A 25,522-nucleotide genomic window follows, 5' to 3' on the forward strand; every position below is an offset into this window, starting at 1 on the left:
GTGTGCAAAAATGTTCTCCCAGTTGGTGGGGTTTCTCTTTGTTTTTGTTATTGTCTCTTTTGCTGTGCAGAAGCTCTTTAATTTGATGTAGTCCCAGCTGTTTATCTTTGCCTTCACTATCACTGCTTTGGGTGATGTGTCTGTAAAGATGTCTTTGATGTGCAAATCACGTAGTGTTTCGCCTATATTTCCTTCTATATATTTTATGGTTTCAGGTCTTATGTCTAGTTCTTTAATCCATTTTGAGTTGATTTTTGTGTATGGTGTGAGGTAGTGGTCAAGCTTCATTCTTTTGCATGTAGCGACCCAGTTTTCCCAGCACCATTTATTGAACAAACTTTCTTTGCTCCAATGCATATTCTTTGCTCCTTTGTCAAAGATTAGTTGACCATAAATCTGTGGGTTTATTTCTGGATTTTCTATTCGATTCCATTGGTCTGTATGTCTGTTCTTGTTCCAATACCATGCAGTTTTGATGATTATGGCTTTGTAGTAGAGTTTGAAGTCTGGGAGTGTGATGCCTCCATTCCCTTCTTTTTTTTTCAGGAGAGCTTTGGCTATTCGGGGTTTTTTGTGATTCCATATGAATTTCATCAATAATTGTTCTATTTCTTTGAAGAATGACATTGAAATTTTGATTGGAATAGCATTGAATCTGTAGATTGCTTTTGGTAGGATGGCCATTTTAATAATGTTTATTCTTCCAATCCATGAGCAGGGGATGTCTTTCCATTTCTTTGTGTCTTCTTCTATTTCTTTTAACAGTGTTTTATAGTTTTCTTTGTATAGGTCCTTTACCTCTTTTGTTAGATTTATTCCCAAATATTTGATTTTTTTGTTTCAATAATAAAAGGGATGGTTTTTTTGATTTCTTCTTCTTCAGATTTATTGTTTGTGTATAGGAAGGCTACTGACTTTTGCGTGTTGATTTTGTATCCTGCCACTTTACTGAACTGATTGATGAGTTGAATTAGTTTTTCTGTGGAGTTTTTGGTGTTCTCTATGTATATTATCATATCATCTGCAAATAGTGATAGTTTGACTTCTTCTTTTCCTATTTGGATTCCTTGGATGTCTTTCTCTTGTCTTATTGCTCTGGCTAGGACTTCCAGTATTATATTGAAGAGCAGTGGTGAGAGTGGACATCCTTGTCTTGTTCCAGATCTTAATGGAATTGCTTTCAGCTTTTCACCATTGAGAATGATACTGGCTGTTGGCTTGTCATAGATGGCCTTTATGATGTAGAGGTATGTTCTTTGTATCCCAAGAATTTCAAGGGCTTTTATCATGAATGCGTATATACACACATTCTTTACCAAGTCATCCGTGGATGGTTATTTCTATGTCTTTGCTATTGTGAATAGTGCTGCTGTGAGAAGAGGGATGCATAAATCTTTTTGAATTCATGTTTTCATATTCTTCACACAAATTACCTAGGAGAAGGGATCTACCCAAAGGACACAATAACAGTAATTCAAAAGAGCACCTGTACAACTATGTTTATTGCAGCACTATTTACAACAGGTAAAACCTGGAAACAACCCAAATGCCCAAAAATAGATGACTGGATCAGGAAGATGTGGTGCCTATACACAATAGAATATTATTCAGATATCAAAAAGATAAACTCATGCCATTCGCAGCAACATGGATGGAGCTAGAAGGAATTATGCTCAGTGAAATAAGCCAGAAGGAAAAAGAAAAATATCAGATGGTTTCACTTATAACAGGAATATAAGGGAACCAAATAAGACATCAGTATAAAAAAAAAAGGTGACAGTACAAAACACAACAAAGCAAAAACAGACAATTATAAACCAGAGACATACTGCAGGGAAAGAGGAGGGAGAGGGGAGAGAGGGAGGGAGGGGGAGCACAGGGGACTGTGGTGATGGTGCATGGGTGCCTTGGGGAAGGAAATTCTATGGGGAGTCAATCTGAATGGGTTGGGGGAAGCAAATAATGTCTAAAAAATGTAAAAAATGATAAATATTAAAATAAAAAAATAATTAAAAAATCACTTTGGAAACAAAAGATTTCTTCTGAAAATCCTCCCCCCAAAAAAAAATTACCTAGGAGAAGTATTGCTGGCTGGATGGTATTTCCAGTTTTTGATGGTTAAGGAATCTCCATACCATTTTCTATAGGGTCTTCACCAATTTACATTCCCACCATCTGTGAAAATGAGAGTTCCTTTCTTGCTGTACCCTCAGCAACACATTACCTTCAATTCTTTTTAAAAAGATTTATTTATTTATGCATAGAAGAACTGGGGTGTAGGCCAGAGTTATATGTGTGTGTGGGGGGTAAGAGAACCCACTAGAGACAGTGTGGGGAGCAGAACAGGCAGATCTACTGAAATACACTGCGGAGGGGAGCAGCAGGAGAGATAGGAGAGGTCTGCTGTGCCATGTAGGTTAGCTCCCTGCTGGTTACTTCTAGTAGCTAATGATAGCTTGACAGCCCCAAGACATCAACCACTGTGCCACCAGGGATGCCCCCTAGTCTGTAGGTTTAGTATACAATTTTTAAATTTAAAATATTTGGGAAAAGGGGAGAGGCATAAGAATTTGGGAGTGATAAAAATGTTAACTCCCAAATATTCCAGAAAAGAAAAAATAAAGAGATAATTACATAAACAATTGTTACAGATACCCTGGCATACCCTAGCAGCCAACAGTCTCTACCTTTCCTAAACATAAAACCCAAAGGAAGATAATCCAGGAAGATTTCACACGGCGGAAAACAAACTTCGCTCTATGCTGCCATCAAGTGGTGAATATATATATTACACCTCCACGCCACAGGTAGCTATCAAGATGATAGATTTCCTTACATTGGAGGTCCATGTGACTTCCCGTCAATCTACACTTCAGATTCATTGTCTATTATTGTTACCTCATATGCAGGCTATCGTCAGACCAAAACAATGTACAACTTTGACTTTTTCCTTGCTTCTTCTTGTGTGACTTTGGGCAATTTACTTAGCCACTGTTCTGATTTTTTAATGTATAAAGTGTAATTAACTGTACCTACCTTAAGCAGTAATGATTAATTACTTTAGACAGTAAGAGATTCAATATAGCTTTTTAACTGCAACAATGTGTTCATCAGCCATCCCTTAACTGGATTGTTAGTGATTAGAAGCAGGGATTACTAACAGTGGCACATTCTGGGTATTCAAGGAATACTTATCGACTACTGACCAAGCCCTCTCATCTCACCACCATTTTTTCATTGTTTTCACATGCTGTATATCCTTCTCCCCTATTCACCTTAAAACCTAACCCCAAGTTAATAATGGTCAATGGTTAAGAATGGTCAATAACCATTCTTTAGAATACATTCTTTGTACCATTCTGATGGTGTTATTATGGGTATGTAGGGTAAATGGAAATTGTCAGGATTTTCTGCCCTCCTGACATTGGTGGTTAAGGTCCACACCTGTGTTCTTCTTACACGTGTGCCTGACAGCGGACACCTGGAATAGGGTGTGGACAGGTGTAAGTGGGCACACCTGGGCTGAGAGGCTGGGCCTGTAAGGACGGCATCACAGAACGGCAACAGCAGCGGGCAAAGAACCAGAGCGGTAGCAACAGCAGTAGCAGAGAAACAGAAACCACGAGCGAACGTAGAGATCCCAGAAAGAGTGAAGATTTGCTAGCGGCCCAAAGCCCTGCCAGCCTCCTACCTACCCCTCCGCCCTCCCCTGGTTGCCACAATGCAAATCATGTAAAAAACTCAATAAAAAAGCCACCAAGGGCTTCAGAACTCTCCTTCACCCGTCTGCCCAAAGCACAGAGAACCTGCACTGTGTCTTCGTGGCAGTACAAGGTGTTTTGAACAAATGAACTTTTTTTTAAGCAACACTTACAACATAATAACCACTCAGTAGTGGCAACTATTATAATCATGTTAAATTGTTTGTAGTTTGTTCCTTTATGAGAAAACTATGTTCTTAGTTTCTCTTTACAGCGTCCGCAAAGCATAGTGGCAATGGCTGATTTGGGGAGATACAGGTGATGGGGTACCTGTGAGGCCTATTTTCAGTGCCCCAAGAGGTGGGGGTTCAGCAAGGCAGAGCAAAGCAAGACAGAAGTCTTTCGACCAGTTAATCACACAGTTTGGGACGTGAAGCCCCCATCTCCGAGTTTTTCATTGCTTACTCAAGTTGGAACCAGATTCTGAAGCAACAAATCCGAAGCGTGCAGGGATCCCAAGTATTTCGGGGGTGGGGTGGGGGGTGTGTGTGTGTGGGGGGGGGGCGCCCGGAACACAAGCTCCAGGAGGCGGAACCTTAGTCTTCAGCTCCGTGTTTCCCGCGACGCTGTTCTCATCGCTACACTCCCTAATAGACGGCCTCCTTCCCCCGCCCCTAAGGCCTGGGCTGAGGAAAGCTTCAGAGTTTGTGACTAGTAATTTCAGCCAAACGGTGAACGGACACCCCCAACGACGAGCGACAGTTTCCCCTCGCAGAGTCTCCCCAGCTCGGCCCCGCGAGCCCCCCCCTCCCCCGGGCGGGAGGGGCGCCCAGCCTAGCGCCGCCCACGCTCCCCAGGCCGGGCCCGCGCTCGGGCGCGCTCTCAGGCGCGCACGGCCCCGCGCGCACGTCGCTCCCGTGCCCGCCCCCCGGCCCCCGCCGCCCCGCCCCCGCCGCCCGCTCCCGCACTCCCGGCGCCGGGGCCCCTAGACCCCCGCGCCGTTGGAGGCCCCCCGGCGAGCCCGATCGCTGTTAGTCCGAAGGAAGCCCGAAGTCCAGGCGAGAGCGGCCGCGGCCAGCGGAGCCCGCCCGCGCGCCCGGGAAGTGGAAGTGGGAGGGAGGCAGAGTTGGGTGAGGGCGCGCGGGGTGCGCTTGGGTCCGGCTCGGGCTGGGGCTCAGGACCGAAACTGGTGGACCAGGCCCCCGACGCGGCTTTACCCCGATCGGAGCCGGGCCGAGCGGACGGAGAGGGACGGAGCGAGCAAGGACACATGGCCTCGCCATTCCTGCCCGCCGGGGCCACCACCGGTGATAGCGGCGGGGAGCTGAGCTCGGGGGACGACTCGGGTGATGTGGAATCCCTTCAGAGCCCCGAGACCGAGGCAGCCGGCAGCCTGGCCGAGCTGTTTGAGCAGGCGGCAGCGCACCTCCAAGGCCTGATTCAGGTGGCCAGCAGGGAGGAGCTCTTGTACCTGTATGCCCGGTACAAGCAGGTACAGTCCTGGGACGGGATGGATGCGGGAGAGCGACCCGGGAGGGGCCTCCTTCTTCCTCCAGAGACTAACAGCAAACGTGCAGGGTTAATGGCTAGGTGGAATGAAGTTTGTGTGTGTGTGTGTTTCTTAGTCATCTCCTAAGGATTAGCATCATTCTGGTCATGGAAAGGACCTTTCTGCTAGCCTAGGAGTGATATTTAATTGGATATTAAATGACACTTTTTCTGTGTCTTCCCTGATTTGCTCAATGACCTTGCACAGATGCTTTTACTAGCGTCAGAACCTTTCCCACATGAGGGTGATAAAATTTGTCATTCACACTTGCCAAAGGGAAGTAAATACGGTAATGTTAAAATATTTTACGATCCAGGGGAATAATATGATTGTGTTCAGGAGATGTAATACCAATAAAATACAAATTTTTCGTGATTTTTAAAAAATCCTAAATATTTTAGATCTAATTTTTTACTGAATATGTTTCAACGTGTTAGATAGTTGTATCTAATTGGATTAGATTAGTCATAGCTAATCCAATTTTTATAAACAAATTCAGAGCTAGTAAACCCCAGATGAAATAACTCCCTTCTCTTAAGGAAAATGAAAGGTAAACCCCAAAAAAATAGGTTGCGACAGGTCATACGGGTAAATTAGTTAAAACTAGAGCTAGCTTGGAGCTGGCGACTCATGAGGCTCTGAACTCTACCTGAAAATATGGAATGAGGTATTTTTACATCATTCAAAGTGTCATTGGCTAGGTAGCAAAAGGAGAATTGCCTTATCATAGTCAACAAATACTTGTTCAGCATCTTTTATGTGCAAAATCCTTGGGTCTTATGCTAGCAGGAAAGGCAAAGAAACAGAAGCATCATGATAATTTGCCTTCAAGACTCATAAAGTTACTTGAGAAGTCTACATTGAAGCATGTGAAAAATTGCTCACAATATAAGTTAAATAACAGGTCAGGAAAACTCCAGCTCCTTAGAACACTAGAGGCAATGGAGTTCTCAGTAATAACCCAGTTTATTTTATTACAAAATTTATAACTTTGTTTTTTCTTCTGTCCTATGCTTACTCCCTGCATTAAAAAAAAGAAATAGTTGTGTGTGGGTGGTGGTGGTGGTGTGGGGCCTTTGTATTCTTAAATTGAAACTACTGATTGGAGATGAAATTTTTTTGCAGATTGATGACTATCAGTTAATGTCATTGAGATATATAACTGTAGGTACAAATGGTATAATTCATGTATTGAGTGAAAATTGCCCCTAATTGGCATTGGAATTTGCTTTCTAGTCAAAGTTCTAGATATCTGTTTTTCCTTTGACTATTGGCCCAGTGCCGATCATTTTAAAACGAGGTTTTTGATTATTTAACAAGCATTTGTTGAGTGTTGTGCTAGGAATGTAACATGTCTGACTGATGGATGGTATAAGGCTAGTTTTCTCCAAATTCCCTAGAGAACATTCTTTTCCTTTCTGAGTCATATCTTTACTTGTTGATATTAGCATCATCATTATTAAGTATCTGATTTCCAAGTCATTACTGGGCAACCAACCATTTGGTCTCAAGTATACTTATTTCATTCAGGTAGTCCATAAGGAGTCTTGCCCCTCACCCTTTCAAAAATTTGATGTTAGTGTGTTTAGAGATATTCTGTATTTGAAAACAAAATTCTTCAATTTGAGAGAATAAGGTTATGCTTGCATAAATGTGACATTGGACATAGGTTTCATCAGTCTTTCCTAAATACTTTCTTTTCAACAGATTTCTGAGACTGTTAAAAATAGCACCTTTGATACAATAATAAAGCTGAAAGTTCAGTAATAAATCTAAAAGTTCAAAACTGATCTGTGTGGCAGATCAAACTTTTATTTCATAAAATAATTCCATTTTGTATTCTGAATTGCACTCTTATTTTACAGGTTGAATGAAGTAAGGTTCTTGGCAGGAAGACAGTAAAAATAAACTGAGATATGAACCTTATTTCCTGAGGTATACTGAAACCCACCTAACACAATAGCTCTTTTAGTCTCTGATAAACCTGTGGCTCCAAAATCATCTTTTTTTTTTTTTAAAGATTTATTTATTTATGCATACAAGAGCTGGGGTACAGGCCAGAGGTGTGGGTGGTGAGAGGATTCACCAGAGACAGAGCGGGGAACAGCACAGGTAGATTAACTGAATATACTGCTGAGGGCAGCAGTGGGCGAGACAGGAGACTGCTGACCATATGTGGGTTAGCTCCCTGGTTGGGGATTGAACTCAAGCCACAGCAGTGATAGCATTGAGACTTAACCCATAGGCCACCAGGGAAGCCCCCCTGGACTTTTCTTTTCATCTCACATAATGCTCCAGAGGTAGGTGATATAGGGCTGACGTGAGGTCGTTCAAGGACTTAGACTTTACCTGTCCTGTAGCTCTCTCATTTCCCCAAGGCAGCAGTTCTCAAATTATCCTTGTGACTAGCTCAGGAGATATGTAAGGTCAAAACTATTTTCATAATAATAGTAAGACACTATTTGTCTTTTATTCTGTGCTGTCATGGTGCATATAACTGTTGATACATTAGCATCAATCAAGGTAGTGGCAGCAAACTGTACTCCTATTTTTTTTTAATGCCCTGTACTCAGAGTAAAATAAAACACCACCTTCACTTAAAAAATATCAACTCTTGAGTACAAATATTTTTTGACATTGTGTGATGAAATGGGGTGGCGGTACACACAGAGCCCTTCTGCATACTGAATTATGTTGGCTCCTTTGAGTCCTCAATTTCTAAGACCAAAAAGTTGGAGAAATACTTTTCTTTCCATGGCCAGAGATGGCTCACCATCACCACATACATGTTCTAGCCAGGACAAAGGGAAAGGGAAGGGGAAAGACAGTCCCTCTTTCTTTTAAGGAAGTTATTTATCCAGTCCCCCAACCTGGGTTAGAGTTGCATGGCTACATGTGATGTGTAGCTGGATGACCATGTGTGTCCATCTGATAATTCTATTTCTGTAGGAGAAATGGCGAGCAGATATTGGAATTTTTCCTGGTGTCTGACTAAAAACCAAAAATGCTAATAACTGTTGTTTTATGTCTAATAGTTTATATAATTTCAAATTTTTAATAGTCCAGTAGTTCAAATGATTTTAAAGATGCTAAAGCTGAAGCCAAGAGCCTAGGCAGCTTATAAAACAATGTGGTGAAGAAATATTGGACTTTGGATTCAAATCCCAATTATGAATTCTGGATTTACCAGTTTGTGAGCTATGGCACCTTCTTCAACTTTCTATAGTTCTTTAAAAAAAGGCATTTTATAAAAATAACATAGTATAATATAAAATAGAATACTTTTCTTGAAAGGTAATGGCACACCTCCCAAGATTATCGTGTGGCTCATTTGACTTAACATATGTGAAGCATCTGGTTTGTGATGACTGTTCAGAAAGTGCAGCTCCTGCTCTTCTCTGTCCTATCATAGCAGGGCTGTTCCTGTCCAATTGTGCATACATTTTACTAGTGACCAGACTTTACTATGTGACTAATTGTTAAGCAAATGGTAGAGATGATAATTATTGAGAATTCAGATAATTGTTATAAATGAGCTCAGACTGAGCTCTCTGTGGATGGAAAGGGCTCTTCGTATTTGAAACTTGAGTGGGGCTAAAAGCATTGTGAAAAGTTGATGGAAGAAGTAAAAGCAAAAGGTTCCATATTGTTCCTTTCAGGTAGAAAGGATAATAAGAGCAAAACTTAGAATAAAAGTCCCTAAGGCAACAAGTAGATCAGTGGGTTAAATGATGGCATTAGCTTGATATTAACAAAATCTAAGAGTGTAAGAGTAGTAAGACGTGGTGGAAAGGTCCTGAGAAGTGGATTGGGTTCAAGTGCTGTGGGGATTCATAAGAAAGGGAAAATAGGTATTTTGTTGAACACATACCTAATATATTCTTTATTCAATGAAAATTTTTGTTACCTTAAGTTAGGCATGGTATTAGTAGTGAGTGAATTAAGGGAGCTTTCTTAGAGGCTGTGTTCTAATAAAAAGATGAGACTTTACATAAAACTTTCTATGACAAGGTAAAATAGAAAGTGTGATCAGAAATACATACAGTAAATGCTGTGGGAGTTCCTAAAAAAGGGAGATACCTTCTGGCTGCAGAAATCAGGCTGCATGTTGAAATAGATAGGTATCAGTCACATTATGCAAATTTCACTTATGCATAATTGCTGTTAGTTTAACCACAGATGTTCTTTGAGGATTAAAAATAAGTAGTGACAAAAAACAAGAGAAGATTGCTGTGGGATAGAATTTATATTGCTGTTGTTGAGAAACTTTTGAAATTTTTTTGTTTTTGCAGCAAATTTTATTGATTAAATCTCTACAAGGATACTTTAAAAAGTGTATGTGCTATTCTGGAATTTGGGAGAGGTCAAATACTAATAGTGTTATGGAAAATCAGCAGAAGTTATCAGCATTATGAATTCTGATACTGAACTTGAAGCTTATTTATTGCATGTTTAAAAGTTCTTCTGTATTATATAACTGGTAATAAATTGCATAATATATATATATTTATCTTATATTTTATTTGTCTATTATTTAGAAACCCAGCTGTTTGTTACCCATATTTTTTATATATTGTAGTGTTAGATGATATGCCACAGTAGACTGTGTTTAAAAATTTTTGCTTATGTAATGAATATTAATTCTATATAGATGCAAATATTTCCTGGCCAATAGTAAGTATGCATAATAAATTTGAAAATCAAAAGTTTCTCTGCATGTCTTTGAAAAATATGTTCTTAATTCACCCATTCCCCCCTTCATTTAGGTCAAAGTTGGAAAATGCAATACTCCTAAACCAAGCTTCTTTGACTTTGAAGGAAAGCAAAAATGGTAAGAAATTCTTCGGATATAGTGAGGTTGTTGGGAATGGTTTAGGTGTGTAGGAATTAGAAAGTAGTGAGCAGATTAAAGAATTATTTTTATATTAATCTCCTTTTGCTATAGACTGTGCTAATGACAGGCAATTGGGGAGAGATTAAAAGAATCCGCTTTTAACTAAATCTCCTAAAGAGATTCTTATGCCATGTTGTTGGTACATAAGTAGTTGAGAACAGACATATATTACATGTGAATCGCTTTTTAGTAACTAAGAAAGAATTGTTGCTGGAAATTTTCCTTTTCTGTCATACCACCCGGCGAGGCCATGCCTTCTCTCCTCTGAAGGAATCCTTGGAAGAAAGCTGTGAGGATGGGGAGGGCAAAGCTCCTTTTTTCACTGCTTTGATTTAGCTCCTGCCCTCAGTGCTCTTCCTTTCCGTGCTCCCATCCACACCACAGTAAAGAAATACTTATAGTAAAAAAAAAAAAAAGAAAAAGAAATACTTATCGTAACCTCTTGAGACGGAGGAGGGGGAAAAAAAAAAAAAAAAAACCCCAACACAGATACCGAGTCTGCTTTCCTGAATACATAAAAACATTATACCTTTCCAAACTTTTTCAGCTATAACCCAGAGTTTCCTCTTATTATATGAAAACTTATTTTCTCATACCTTATTTAAGTGAGGGGAAAAAAAGGCATATAAAACAGGAAACCTTCGTTATCGTTGTAAATTTGAAGCATTAGCTCTGGCATCAAAAGGATAGAGGATGGCGTTAAAAAAGGAAAAAGATGAAATAAGTTGTAGAGTGAAGAAATTGCTAAAGGATAAGTTCTAGCTTTATATCTGAGAGCAGTGCTTCTCAAAGTGTGGTCCCTGGACAAAGTACCTCTCTAGGAACTGTTTGTTACTCAACTGTAAGGGTAAGCCGAGCTCGAAGCTAAATGAAAAGCAGTTATGTCTGTAAGTGCACAGTATAGCACATTCTCAGTGAAGAAAGCAGTGCTTTGATTTACATTCTGGTGTAACTTTTCCTTACCGATAAGAAATAGTTCTCTGGCACTTTATTTGTTATAGAAAAGACCTGATGTAACAATTTTTGTGAGTTTTCTACTTTAATTTATGACATTTTATAGCTTCATTATTTTCCCCTATGCTTGCCTGCTTTTTTTTTTTTCTTGTTTTCAGCAATTTAAAAATGTCTAGATTTTACACCCACTATAATAATAACCTAGGCTCATTAGAGGATACTAATGAATCATCAGTGGATGCTAAAACCATTAGATAAAAAATACTGGAGAACGATGTTTACCCAACCGTGACCTAAGATTTTCTTACTAATTGCAAACAAGGAAATTGCAGATGCTCCTGTTAATAGATCTTCAATCTTATTGATGAGGGATGAACTGATATCATGTGCCCCCTGATGTGAGGCATTTTAAAGGAAATGCCATCTAGATGGCATTCTTGCCAAAATGTTTGACCTTATTTTAATCATGATTTATTTTACGTTTATTTTTTATTTATACAAGAGGAGGGGTACAAGCCAGATGCGCGGGAGGGTGAGAGGAATCACCAGAGACAGAGCGGGGAGCAGAACAGGCAGAGTGACGAAATGCACTGCTGAGGGGAGCAGCGGGCAGCAGGAGAGGTCTGCTCACCATGTGGGTTGCTCCGAGGCCGGCAGGGATCGAACCCGCACTGCAGAGGCTGCGGACAGCTTCACAGTACTGCACTCAACCGCCTGCGCCACCAGGGAGGCCCCCATAATTTATTTTAGAATTATGATTCCATAAAATTTTGGCAAGAACATTTTGTAGGTGAGGAAATGATCAGACAAATCTAAATTGAGGGATATTTTATAAAATGACTGGTTTGGACTAAAAAAAATATCAATATTATGGAAGACAAGAAAGGACTAAGGATACATGAAACTCCATGCTATGTGTGAATCTTGATTGGCTACCGGTCTGAAGAAGCAAACTATAAAGGACATTGAGAAATCAAGGAAATTTGAATATGGGTCATGTATTTGTATCATACCATTAAATTTTAATTTCTGTAATTTGATATAGATTGTTATATTGAGGGGTAGTGTTATGATGTGTGTATAGTTAACTCTTAAGATATTGTGTAAAAAATGAATTTAGAAAACCTCAGAAAGATTTTATATTCATCATAGGAACTGAAGGCAGTGAAAAGCTGTGGGGCTGTGTTCTGTTTTTACAGTAGATCCTCATTAGGAGTAGAAAGAATTAGCAGGGAAAGGAAGCCTATCCTGGCAAATTGCAGAAAAGAAGAAAAAGACAACCCAGAAGGGGGCTAGGACTAAAATAATACTCTTGGTATTTATTTATTTAATTATTTTTACATTCCATTTTTATTTTGTACATCATTGTTCATTTTTAAATAATATTTGCTTCCCCCACCCTATTATTTATTTATTTATTTATTTATGCATACAAGAGCTGGGGTACAGGCCAGAGATGCTGGGGTGTGGGGTGGTGAGAGGATTCACCAGAGACAGGGTGGGGAACAGAACAGGCAGACTGATTGAAATACACTGCTGAGGGGAGCAGCAGGCAAGACAGGAGAGGTCTGCTGCTCCATGTAGGTTGTTCCCTGGCCTGCCAGGGATCGAACTCTTGCTGCAGAGGCTGTGAATTGCTTCATAGTGCAGTGCTTATGAAGAGAGGCCCACCAGGGAGACCCTGCACTTGGTATTTAAACTGCAGCTTGTTCCTACTTCTTATTCACTAATATTCTTCTCTGTCCTTATCACTCCTTACCCTTAAAGTCCTTTCCTGAGGCCTCTGGATCCACTACTAGCAACTTATTGATGAGACAAAAGCAGAAGGGGAAGGTGTCTTTCTTACATCTTAAGTAAAAAGTTTTAAGCATTTTCCAGGAAATATTATTTTGTGTGATGATTCATTTCTACATTACTGAAATGCCATAAGCAGCTCATATAGTTTCAACAAGGATGAAATTTGGGTTTTGAGAAGTTACAAAATCTTAGCTATTACATTGGTTTGCGGTCTTCCAAAAACCAACAGATAAGCAATTAGTTTGTGTTATTAAAATTTCATGGGGTTGGGTAATTAGGAAAAACATGTCTAAAAAGACTCGTTAGGTGGGATGATAAGACAAGTATAAATGCAAAAAGAAAGGGGTATTGTCTGACATTTTATATGCACATACCCACACCTTACAATGTGTATTTTTTTTAATAAGGAATGTGCTATTTATGTTATTTACATAGCTCATGATCATTTTGGATGTTCTTGTATTTCAGGGAAGCATGGAAAGCACTTGGTGATTCAAGCCCCAGCCAAGCAATGCAGGAGTATATCGCGGTAGTTAAAAAACTAGATCCAGGTTGGAATCCTCAGGTAAGACCTAATGTAACACCTTATCATCCTTCTCTGAAACAAATGTTTAAAACTAGACTTAGGCTTAAATAGCATTCTAAAAATTTTATTTTCTAAACTCAAGATTATAAAGTTCTTGCAATATTTATCTAAAATTACTATTGCTTAAGTAGTAACATAACCAGCTGTGAATACTGGAACTCTGAATTGTAGAGGATTTTTATTTTTATTTTATTTTTTTTAGATTTATTTTTATTTATTTATACATGCACTGGGGTACAGTCAGAGGTGCAGGAGGGTGAGAGAATTCACCAGAGCCAGAGAGGGGAGCAGAGCAGGCAGAAGGACCGAAGTACACTACTGAGGGGAGCAGCGGGTGGCAGGAGAGGTCTGCGCGCCATGTGGGACCCTCCTCCGGTGGCCGGGGAGCAGCCGGGGATCGAACCGGCGCTGCAGAGGCTGCTGGCAGCTTTGCAACCCAGCACTCAACTGCTGCGCCACCGGGGAGGCCCCGTAGAGGATTTTTAAATGCATAATAATTTCAGTCATATAAAAACTCAATTCATTTCATAATTTGAAAGAGTTTGAGTTTATCGTTCTTACCTTGAGAAATGGTAAATTTGTCTTTTTTTATGAGTACCTTCTGTGCAAGTACGAAGTGCTTATTGACAGGGATAAGATAGGAATAAGACAGGCTTTCTCCCCTTACGCAGTTTAAAGAATATTAGAACAGACAAAACATCAAAAATATGATAATAGTATAAAATAATAATTGAGGTGCTAGGGAATATAATAGAAAGATTACTTTGGACTTAGGAAGCATTGGGTATTGTTCACTTGAATGTGCCATTTATTTAGACATTAGAGAACATCTACAAAGAATTGCATAAAGGTGGGGTTGCTGTTTATTTATTTATTTATTTAAATTGATTTTATTTATTTATGCATTCAAGAGCTGGAGTATATACCTGAGGTGTGTGGAGGTGGTTTGTGAGAGGATTCATCAGAGACAGAGTGGGGAGCAGAGCAGGTGTATCTACTGAAATACACTGCTTCAGGGGAGCAGCGGGGCAAGACAGGGGAGGTCTACTGCCAGTGGCTGGTGATAGCTTGATAGTGCTGAGACTTAAAACCTCTGCACCACCAGAGAGGCCCCAAATATAGTTTTTAAATCAAAGCTACATGGTATCTTGAAGTATAAAGGGAACAGTGCTTTAAAATGCAACCCTTTGTCTGTGTTTTCTGTTATGTTTCATCTTAACTCAAGAGTATGTTGTTGAAAATCTAATACAAATCAAGGCAATTTTTTGCCTTATTTGGATTTTTTGATGGGAGGAGGGGGGATTTTATTTTGATATGATTTTTGAAATTTATTTTTGACAATTAAAATTATATCTAAGGTGTACAAAGTGATGTTTTGATATATTGTATACATTATGAAATGATTATCACAAGGCAATGCACATACCCAGTCTGCTCTCATAATTGCCATGCTTTGGATTTTTTTTGCGTGTGTATGGTGAAAACACTTGAGGACTCTTCTGTTAGCAAATTTCAAGTATGTAATACATTATTATTAACTAATGTATTTATTAGTAACTGAACAACAATACATTAATGTATACTTGATATAATTTCTTTTAAGTTTCAGGAATAGTACAAGAAACTTCTCGTGACCTTAATCTAGATTCATCAATTGCTTATGCTTGCTTTAGCATTCCTTGTTCACCTACACACATATATGTATCCATACACACACATAACAAGAGGTTTTTCTGAGTCATTTCAGGTAAGTTGAAGACATCATATCCCTTTCCATTAAATTCTTCAATGTTTCTTAAGAACAACAACCTTCTCTTATATAACTACACCTAATTATCAAAAATTGAGATTTTGTTTTTGTGTGTGTTATGAGTTCTTTTAAAATCCCTGGGCTCAGGATATTTGCAAGATACTACATGTATATATACATTAAAATTAAAATTATATATATTTAAGTCATACAGTGTGATGATCTGATCTACAAAGTGAAATGATTATTATAGTCAAGCTAGTTAATATTTCATCTACACAATTAGTTACCATTTCTTTTTTCTGTGATGAGGCCACCTGCTAGCTACTCTCCCAGCATATTTCCAGTATTCACCACTGTGTTATTAATTGTTGGCAACATGTCTCTACTTTAGACTTCCAGACTTACTTATCCTACACAACTGTAACTTTGTAACCTTTGACTAACCTCTCCCCATTTTCTCCAACCCTGGTAAATACCCTTCTACTCTCTGCTTTTCTGAGTTTGACTTTTTTATTTTTTAGATTTTGTTTGTCCTTTTGTCTGGCCTGTTTCATTTAGCATAATGTTCTTTAGGTTCGTCTGTGTTACCATAAATCCAGTCACAGGATTTCCTTCTTTCCCAGGGCTGAGTGGTATCCCACTCAGTCATGTGTCACTTAACAATGGAATTACTTTATAAGAACTACCTCACTAGGGGATTCCATCAATGTGTAATTGTTATTGAGTGTACTTACACAAACCTAGATAATACACACTGAACCTATATTTCTGTCACATATGTGGTCCATCAATGACCAAAATGTTGTTATGGGGCATATGACTGGGGCACCAACAATTCTTTGTCAATTCATCCGTAAAACTCTTAGGTTGTTTCCATTTCTTGCCTATTATGAATTATGCTCCCATGAACATGAAAGTACAAATAACCTCTTAAAGATACTACTTTATTTTCTTTTGGTATATACCCTCAACTGGAATTGCTGGATCATTCAGGAGCTCTGTTTTTGTTTTTTTTTTAAAGATTTATTTTATTTTTATTTGTGCTTATAAGAACTGGAGTGTAGGCCAGAGATGAGGAGGTGTGTGTGTGAGAGAAAGGATTTACCAGAAACAGAGTAGGAAGCAGAACAGGTGGATTTACTGAAATACACTGCTAAGGGGAGCAGCGTGTGAGACAGGAGAGGTCTGCTTCGCCATTTCTGGGTTAGCTCCCTGGTTGAGGAGTGAACTGAGGCCATCGCAGTAGGCCTTTGTGATGGTAGCACTGAGACTTTACCTGTAGGCTACCAAGGAGACCATAGGAGCTCTGTTTTTAATGGGGAACCTTCATACTATTTTCCCTAATGACTTTGCCAATTTATACTCCCACCAACAATGTACAGTAGTTCCCTTTCTCAAAATCAGGAATTTAACCTTGGTTTAATATTACTGTTGAACTTATATTTATACCTTCGCAGTTATTTTTTTTAAATTCTGATTCATTATCCTAGCCAGCATCATGTATTGCATTAGTTGTCATGTCTCTTTAGTCTCCTTTGATCTGGAGCAGACCTTTCTTTTTTTCAGTCTTTCTTTTTCTTTAATTGTGATATTTTTAAAGGATATGGACCAATTATTTTGTAACATAGCCCTCAAGTTGGGCTTATTTAATGTCTCCTCATGATTAGATTCAAATTATGAATTTCTACGAGGAGTGACACAGAATTGTGTCCTTCTATACTTTTGCACTATACCAGGAGATACATGATGTCTGTTTTTCCCAATATTGGTTGTGTTAACTTTGATCACTTGGTTAAGGTATTATCTTTTTCGCTAGTATAAAGTTCCCATTTTCCCCTTTGAGGCTATGTTAATATCCTTTTACTAATTAGATATCACCCGCTAGTTTTAACATTCATTAATTTTTTAACTTCATCATTTCTTCTACATTTATTATTTGGCATTCCACTGTAAGGATAGACTTTCCTTTACTCTCCATTTATTTATTCATTGTCAAGAATTATGAAAGGTCTGGGATTGTACCCTGCTTGCAAACTAATATGTTAGCTGTTACTGTTTTTTAGATGTTGGCAGAGGCACAAGACTTCCTGGGTCTGAGCCAAAGGGCTTTAATATTCATGGCATGGCAAACTGCATGAGCTTCATTTGATTTGCATTGGTTTCTTGTTTGCCTGCAGTTCCACAGGGACCATGCAGGTGGGCCTAGATGGAGTCCTGCATATGCAGTGGAATGTGCTCTAAGGAAGGAGCACTGAGCGTTGAGCATTCACAGGTGGAGGTTCTTTGTCATGGTTGGGAAGACATGACCTCATTCCTGGGGGGCTTACTGCCCATACATCCCTGAGAAATGGCCCAGGTAGAGTGGGCAGACCTGTCCTTGAGTGTTCCTGGACACTCAGGCTCACTCATGGTTGGGTTGCCTCCCCCAGGCTTCATGTGTTTTTATCAGTATATGCTCATGGATTTCTGTTTTATTCAGTGGGTTATAATCCATTCACACCATTTTGTATTTGGCCTCTGGGAGCCTCTTCAGGTGACTCCTGTGTGTTCTTGATAAGTCTCTATCATTCTCTGAGCATTTTCTTACTTTTGGCTACAAGATGTCTAAAGCTATGTTAGTTTCCTGGGACAGCTGTAACCAAGCAGTACATATAGTGCTTTATGTTTAAAACAGCAGAAATTATTCTCTCACAGTTCTGGACGGTAGATGTCCGAAATCCAGGTGTTAGCAAAGTTGTACTGCCTTTGAAGGCTCCATGGGAACAGCCTTCCTTGCCCCAAATGGCTTCTGGTGGCTTCAGATATTCCTACCTTGTGACGTAAATTCAGTATGTCTCTTTCTTCACATGGCCTTCTTCCAGAGTCTCTGTCCAGATCTCTCTCTCCATTCTTAACAGTCATTAGATTTAGGCCCTTCCTCATTTTAACTCGTTCCCTGCCTCTCAGCTTATTACAATATAATTGACATATAATATTGTGTCAGTGGTTTTGTTTGTTTGCTTGTTTAAATTTTTTTATTGAAGTGCTGTTGGCTTACATTGTTGTTGGTATTTGGAATTCTTCTTTTTCAGGTGTAGTTACCATAGTGCCCCCACCACCAGGGCACTCAGAGGCCACCACAATAGTCCATTGTGCTTGTCCTCACTTGTCCTTGCCCCTTTCCGTCCCCTTGCCTCAGATATGTGGTCAGCTTTCAGACTCTATCTGACCCTTTGTTTGCATTGTGTAAGTTTAAAGTGTATAGCATGGCAACTGGATTTGATACATTTATATATTGCAGAATGATTACCACCATAGCTAATATCTCTATCATGTCACATAATTCATTTTTCCTTTTTGTGGTGAAGGCATTTAAGTCTTAGCAATAATAGTGCAGTATTATTAGCTATAATCACTGGGCTTTACATTAGCTCCCCCACCAGAACTTACTAGTTTTACATCTGGAAGTTTGTACCCTATAACTAGCATTTTTCCATCCCATCCCCTCACCCAAGCCCCTGGTAAACTCTCTTCTGTTCTCTTGTTTCTATGAGTTTGGCTTTTTTAGATTCCACATACAAGTGATGTCATATGGTATTTGTCTTTCTCTGTCTGACATATTTCACTTAGCATAATGCCTTCATGGTGTATTCATGTTGTTGCAAATGACTGGATTTCCTCTTTCTTATGGTTGAATAATAGTCTCTGTCTCTCTCTCTCTCCCCCCCATCTCTTTCTCTCTCCCCCTCTCTCCCTCTCTCCTCTTCTCTCCCTCGCTCCTCTCCTACACACACACACACACATACACACACTCTCTCTCTCTCTCTCTCTCTCTCTCTCTCTCTCTCTTTATCCCAGATTGTTCCATTATCTTGACTATTGTGAATAATGTTGCAATGAACATGGGAGTGCACCTGTCTCTTTAAGATCCTATTTTCATTTCCTTTGGCTATGAACCAAGAAATTTCTGGTCCTATGGGAGTTCTATTTTTAATTTTTTTAGGAACCTCTGTCTGTTTCCCATTGTGGCTGTACCATTTCACATTCCCACCACCAGTGTATAAGTGTTCCCTTTTCTGCACCTCCATCTCAACATTTGTTATCTCCAATGTTTTTGATGATGGCCATTTTAATATGTTGAGGTGATAATCTTATTGTGATTTTAATTTGTATTTCCCTGATGATTGATGATGTTGATAACTTTTTTATGTACCTGCTGGCTATTTATGTCTTTTTTTGAAAAATGTCTATCTGAATCTTATGACTTTTTTTTTTAAAGATTTATTTATTTATTTATACAAGCACTGGGTACAGTCAGAAGCGCGGGAGAGTGAGAGAATTCACCAGAGCCAGAGCAGGGAGCAGAACAGGCAGACTGATGAAGTACACTGCTGAGGGGAGCAGCGGGCGGCAGGAGAGGTCTGTGCGCCATGTGGGACCCTCACCCGGTGGCGCTGGGGAACGAACCGGTGCTGCAGAGGCTGCGGGCAGCCTTGCAACCCAGCGCTCAACTGCTGCGCCACCGGGGAGGCCCATCTTATGACTATTTTTTAATCAGACTGTTTTTTACAATTGCGTTATATGATTTCTTTTTTTTTTAAAGATTTATTTTTATTTTTTTGTGCATACAAGAACTGGGGTGTAGGCCAGAGGTGCTAGGGGCTAAGAGGATTCACCAGAGACAGAGTGGGGAGCAGAACAGGTAGATCTACTGAAATACACTGCTGAGGGGAGCAGCGGACGAGACAGGAGAGGTCTGCTGTGCCATATGGGTTAACTGCTTGGCTGGGGATTGAAGTCATGCCACAGTAGCTGGTGATAGCTTGATAGTGCTGAGACTTTAATCCCTACACCACCAGAAAGTCCTCTGAGTTGTATGAGTTCTTATAAATATTTTGGATATCAACCCTTTTCTGTGTGTGTGTGTGTGTGTGTGTGTGTGTGTGTGTGTGTGTGTGAAAGAGAGAGAGAGAGAGAAAGAGAAAGAGAGAGAGAGATATTGGAAAATATTGTCTCCCATACTATAGGTTGTCTTTTCATTTTGTTGATCATTTCTGTTGCTGTGTGGAGATTTTTAGTTTGATAAAGTCCCAGTTGTTGATTTTGCTTTCTCTTTTGGTGTCATATCCAAAAAACATTGCTAAGATCAGTGTCATGATTTTTCCCTATGTTTTTTAGAGTTTTACGATTTCAGTGTTATGGCTCAAGTCTTTAATCCATTTCAAGTTAATTTTTGTGGGTATTGTAAGGTAGGGGTCCAGTTTCATTCTTTTATGTGTGGTTATTCATTTTTCCTAGCACTGTTCAAGAGACTATCCTTTCCCATGGAGTATCTTGGGGTCCTTTGTCAAATACTCATTGACTGTATACTTCTTATTAACTCGATTACATCTGCAAAGGCCCTATTTCCAAATAAGGTCTTATTTTTTTTAAAGACATTTATTTATGCATACAAGAACGGGGTTCTTATTCTAAGATATACCTTGGGTTAGAATTTGGGACTATCTTTTACTAGGGTTGGGGGACACAATTTAGCCCACTGCACAGATTCCAACCTTGGAAGCAACTGTTTTTCTCTGTTTCCTTTTGGTAAACACCAGTATTTAGAAAATAAATAAGAGTGTTTGGGTATAATCATTGCTGCTGGATATCATTGCTTCTAGACGATTTCACTAGACAAGCCTAAATAATAAATTCACTTATACACACACACACACACACACACATACTTATATTTTTTAAAGATTTATTTTTATTTATTTATGCATAGAAAAAATGGGGTATAGGCCAGAGATGTGGGGGGTGAGAGGATTTACCAGACATAGCGTGGGAAGAACAGGGGGAATCTACTGACACTGCTGAGGGGAGCAGCAGGTAAGACAGAAAGAAGTCTGCTGCACCATGTGGGTTAGCTCCCTGGAGGGGAGAGGGCATGGAACTTAGGCCATAGTGGCTGTAGCTCTGAGACTTAACCCCTATGCCACCAGGGGGGTCCATATATATACTTTTATCTATGTATACTCACATACATATGTATAGATATATGTGGAGACACACAGATATGCACATATATTCATTGTAGAAATGTGTGTGTATACAAACACACCTACATATCCTTCTCATGTATATATCCTATATCTGTATTTATATATTTATCTACTTAAAAACCCCAAGTTCACATGATATCTCTAATTCCAATCTCAACTTTGGCTACATTTTTATCTTCCTCCTTTCCATATTTGTAACTTATTTTCCCAGCAAAACACTGGCTCCCAATTCTCATTATATTTACTAATTTGTGCAAGCCTAGTATACACAGAAAGTGGCTTGAGAATTGCTAACCTACTCTGCTGTGAAAGCAACTTTACTAATTGAAGCTCCCTGTTTGTTTACGACCGAAATACATGGGCACTACAGGAGAGGTCTGCCGCGCTATGTGGGATTCTCACCAGCCGGCCAGGATCAAACCTGCACTGCAGAGGCTGTGGACAGCTTCACAGCGCTGCACTCAACCTGCTGTGCCACCGGGGAGATCCTAAGATTAAGATTGTTTATAATGTGCATGACTTGAACCCTATTCTAAGTAGCTGACTTACTTCTAAGTAAATAACATTGACATGTAAAGCAGGACCACCAAATTTAAGTCTGTAGAATTTTAATATATTTTTTACTCTGGGCAAAAAGTCTATTTTTATAGCCTGATAAATATATTGAAATTTATAGAAGGGGCATTTCCCAAGTTAAAGAATTAAATTTTCCCATCAGTATTAGCTAAGATTTGATATTTTTATAGCTCTTTTTTTGTCTTGTTTTGTGTTTGTTTTGTTTAGTTCGTAGCTCTTTGGAGAAGATTGTCGCTCAAAATACATAGTACGATGAGTACTATTTCTTTGGAGTAGTAATGGCAAGATGATTTAATTTGCACTTATTTGGTATCTGTTAGTCCTATCCATTAGCCAAAAATAAAAATAAAAATTAGCACTCGGGCCTCCCCAGTGGCGCAGCGGTTGAGCGCTGGGTTGCGAAGGTGCTCGCAGCCTCTGCAGCGCCGGCTGCTCCCCGGCTACTGGAGGAGGGTCCCGCATGGTGCGCAGACCTCTCCTGCCACCCGCTGCTCCCCTCAGCAGTGTACTTCGGTCCTTCTGCCTGCTCTGCTCCCCACTCTGGCTCTGGTGAATTCTCTCACCCTCCCACGCTTCTGACTGTACCCAGGGCTTGTATGTATAAATAAATAAATAAATAAATAAATAAATAAATCTTTAAAAAAAAAAAAAACAAGTGGAACATGGTATTCAGTACAAAGACATATCCCAGATAGAAGAAAATTAAAAGCATTGAAGAAAATCTTAAAAAAAAAAAACCAAAACAATGTCTCTCTCTATAGATCTCAACTTATTAGAAGACAATGCCATATGTTTTGTATATATAATTAAAGGTTTATCCTACTGTGTACGAGATTACTGTTCATGTGACCCAAATATAAAATGAGCCCTCTTGTTCTTTGCTTTAAACATCTTCTAAGTTTTTATTGGTGTTACTCATTCCTTCTACTGATTGTGAACTTATTGTGTATAAGTTGTAGTCTAGGGGCTGGACTGCAGCAATGAACACAGGAAAACATTCCTGTGGTTAAGAAGCTTCTAGTCTGGCAGGCATAAAAAATAAAATAAGTAAATATAATATTAGAAGGTGAAAAATGCTGTGGAGAGAAAGCAGAGAAGGAAAGACTGTTAAGAGGCGAGGTTACAGTTTATATAAGATGGTCAAGGCAGGCTCACTAAAAAGGTGACACTTTCCATAGATTTAAGGAGCCCTGCAGGAGCCATTGAGCCGTACAGTTTTCTGGAGAAAAGTATTCCATAGAGAAGGCAGAGTCAGTGCAAGTCTGTAAGGCAGGCTCATGCTTGGTGTGCTCTAGTCACTGCAGGGCAGAGTGAGTGGGTTAATGCAAATGGGAACAGAGACATAGGCAGTGAGGTAGGGTGGGTACATGGCATAGTCAGAGGATTATAAATTTCATTCTGAATAGAAGGGAAATGCAACAGGAGTTGTGTTGCATTTCATTCTTTTCTTTATAATGGAGATGAGAAAAAAGGAATCTTGGCTAATATTGGTCAAAGCAGTGTTATTTGAGGATCTAATGATTTGTAGCTCTTTTTTTGTTTTGTTCATAGCTCTTTGGAAAAGATTGTTCCAAGGTATATAGAGTGATGAGTTCTGTTTCTTTGGAGTAGTAATAACAGATTTGAGTATTTTGCTATTTGAGGATTCATTATATGTCATTTTGCTTAAGTTCAGTTTCCAAAAACCAATGAATGAACTATGACCCTTTAATTGTAAACTTGTAAAAAGGTAGAGCTGTTTTTCTGCATTGTATAAAAAAAAATTTTAATGAAAATATGGGGAAATGCAAAAAAAATGGTAGCATATAGAATGAAACTTTATCAGTTCTTGCCCCACATATCATATTGTATATCATATACATTATCTGCATGCACAACACATGCTACACACCCAACCCTATTTCCTACAACACTCTCCAGTTGACTTTTTCTGTAACTCTGCATTGCTGCCTCAATAACGCTAAACTATAAATTCTTTCTTTTAAAGAAGTGTTCTTTGTAAATCCAGCACTTAACTTGTCTGACATATAGATGAAGTTTAATCTGGATAATTCTTGCACAAATTTTATTTTTCCTTTTTCTCCATTTCTACTCACATCTAGTAAAATCACTTATGACCACCAGAGGGAGCAAAGTTCATTATAAATAAAAAAATTTTATTCATGGGAATTTTTAAAGCTTCATGTATTCACTAGTGTTGCTAATACCTTTGTTCTCCGTGGTTGTCTAGTCTCTTGGGTTGTTTTTTGTTTTTTTTTTTTGACACCTATATCCTAAAGTTTTTATATCTATTTGGGATCTTATTAGTAACTTTTTTTTTCTTCACCTAACTGGTCTAATGACTCTTAGACTAACATCCTTTGTATATTTGTGTGTTGTACATGAATAAATAGCATAAACAGGAAAATCAACATTCTACTCTTTTTAATTCTAATAGTCAAGTACGTGGTTATCGAGCTATCAGTAGCTGTGTAGGCTTTTATAAGACTTGCTATTATTCATTTGTGGGTTTTTAAACCTGTAAAAATTCATTAGACATCAGAGGAGATAAATTTGCACATGCAGTATACTTACCTAAAGATATCATCACTTTTAAAAATTTCTATTTAAAAAATAATTAGGCACATATTTTATTTTTTATCAAAAATTTGTCTTTAACTTTTTTCTCATTCACATTTAAGTTTTATTGATTATCAGGTATTGGTTGAATTGGTTTTCTTTTCGCTGGCTGCTGTAGGCTAGAGAATCAATCTTTAGTTTACATTTTCTCTTGTATTAAAATGCTCATCTCAAAACAAACGTCATCTAACCTATATGCTGATAACACTGCACTTAGCCTACAGTCTCCTCAAGCCTAAGACCACGTGGGGTTTAACTTTGTTTCCCAACCATACTGCCTATAAGGCTTCCATAGGGTGATGCCATTGAAGTGCTATGCCAAGAGCTACATAAGTAGTTCTTAAATTATTCTATTTTCCTTCTCATAGAATAGTAATTGCTTTACATTTCTCTTTCCGGACATATTTCTAAGCCTCTTCTGTCTCCTTTCTTATTTCTTCAAGTTTTGCGGGATAAGTTATGCTCAGTTAGGGGGTTACTTTATTTAAATAAACTAGGCTTTGTACAACACAAGGTATCGGAATGCTATTTTAATTCTTAAAAAAAAACTACCTAGAATTGGAAAACCCAGTTAAGGACTAAGTGTCACTGAAGAGATTAAAATAAACACACATGGGAAAAGTGTATTTTGAATTAAGATTTGAATGTGTTAAAGGCCATTTTTAAGGTGATAGTAATATCATGAAGCACATAGTCTGCATGATTAAATATTATTTGCCCGAAGACTCAGCCAATGTTGCTATTTCTCCCTACTATTCTGGCAGTTTTAATGACAGCCTATGTTGATTCTAAATTTATTTTTCAGCCCTGACCTTTTCTGTGATCTTCATCAGGCCTCAGGTTTTTAGGCCAGACTTACCAAAAGGATTTTTAAAAAGTGAAATGCCTGAGGGGCCAGGCCATTAAAATAAATGAATGAAGTGGGTTGGAATTTATACGTAGTCATGGGGATTGTGGCTGGCAGGGGAGCGCATGCCCTGTCTCAAAGGAGGAATTGGACGTTAGCTCCAGCCAGTTATTGCTGTGAATGTTCAATAGTGAACATTATATATGAAATTGAGGTTTTC

At 38.9% G+C, this 25,522-nt stretch overlaps 1 protein-coding gene across 2 annotated transcripts in view; it reads left to right on the forward strand.

Annotated features, from left to right (window-relative positions):
- Positions 1-4,681: 4,681 nt before the first annotated feature.
- ACBD6 (acyl-CoA binding domain containing 6) overlaps positions 4,682-25,522 on the forward strand; it is a 172,628-nt gene continuing 151,787 nt past the window's right edge. The window contains exons 1-3 of one of the 2 annotated variants that reach the window (XM_037506349.2): positions 4,682-5,193; positions 10,017-10,081; positions 13,364-13,460. In XM_037506349.2, the coding sequence (XP_037362246.1) occupies positions 4,972-5,193; positions 10,017-10,081; positions 13,364-13,460 (384 nt within the window). In that variant the 5' untranslated portion in view covers positions 4,682-4,971. The remainder of the gene's footprint in view (positions 5,194-10,016; positions 10,082-13,363; positions 13,461-25,522) is intronic. The other variant, XM_054693432.1, reaches the window with a different exon arrangement.

Source organism: Talpa occidentalis, unplaced genomic scaffold (assembly GCF_014898055.3).
Source record: "Talpa occidentalis isolate TD23 unplaced genomic scaffold, MPIMG_talOcc4v2.1 talOcc4.12, whole genome shotgun sequence".
NCBI classification, from domain to species: Eukaryota; Metazoa; Chordata; class Mammalia; order Eulipotyphla; family Talpidae; genus Talpa; species Talpa occidentalis.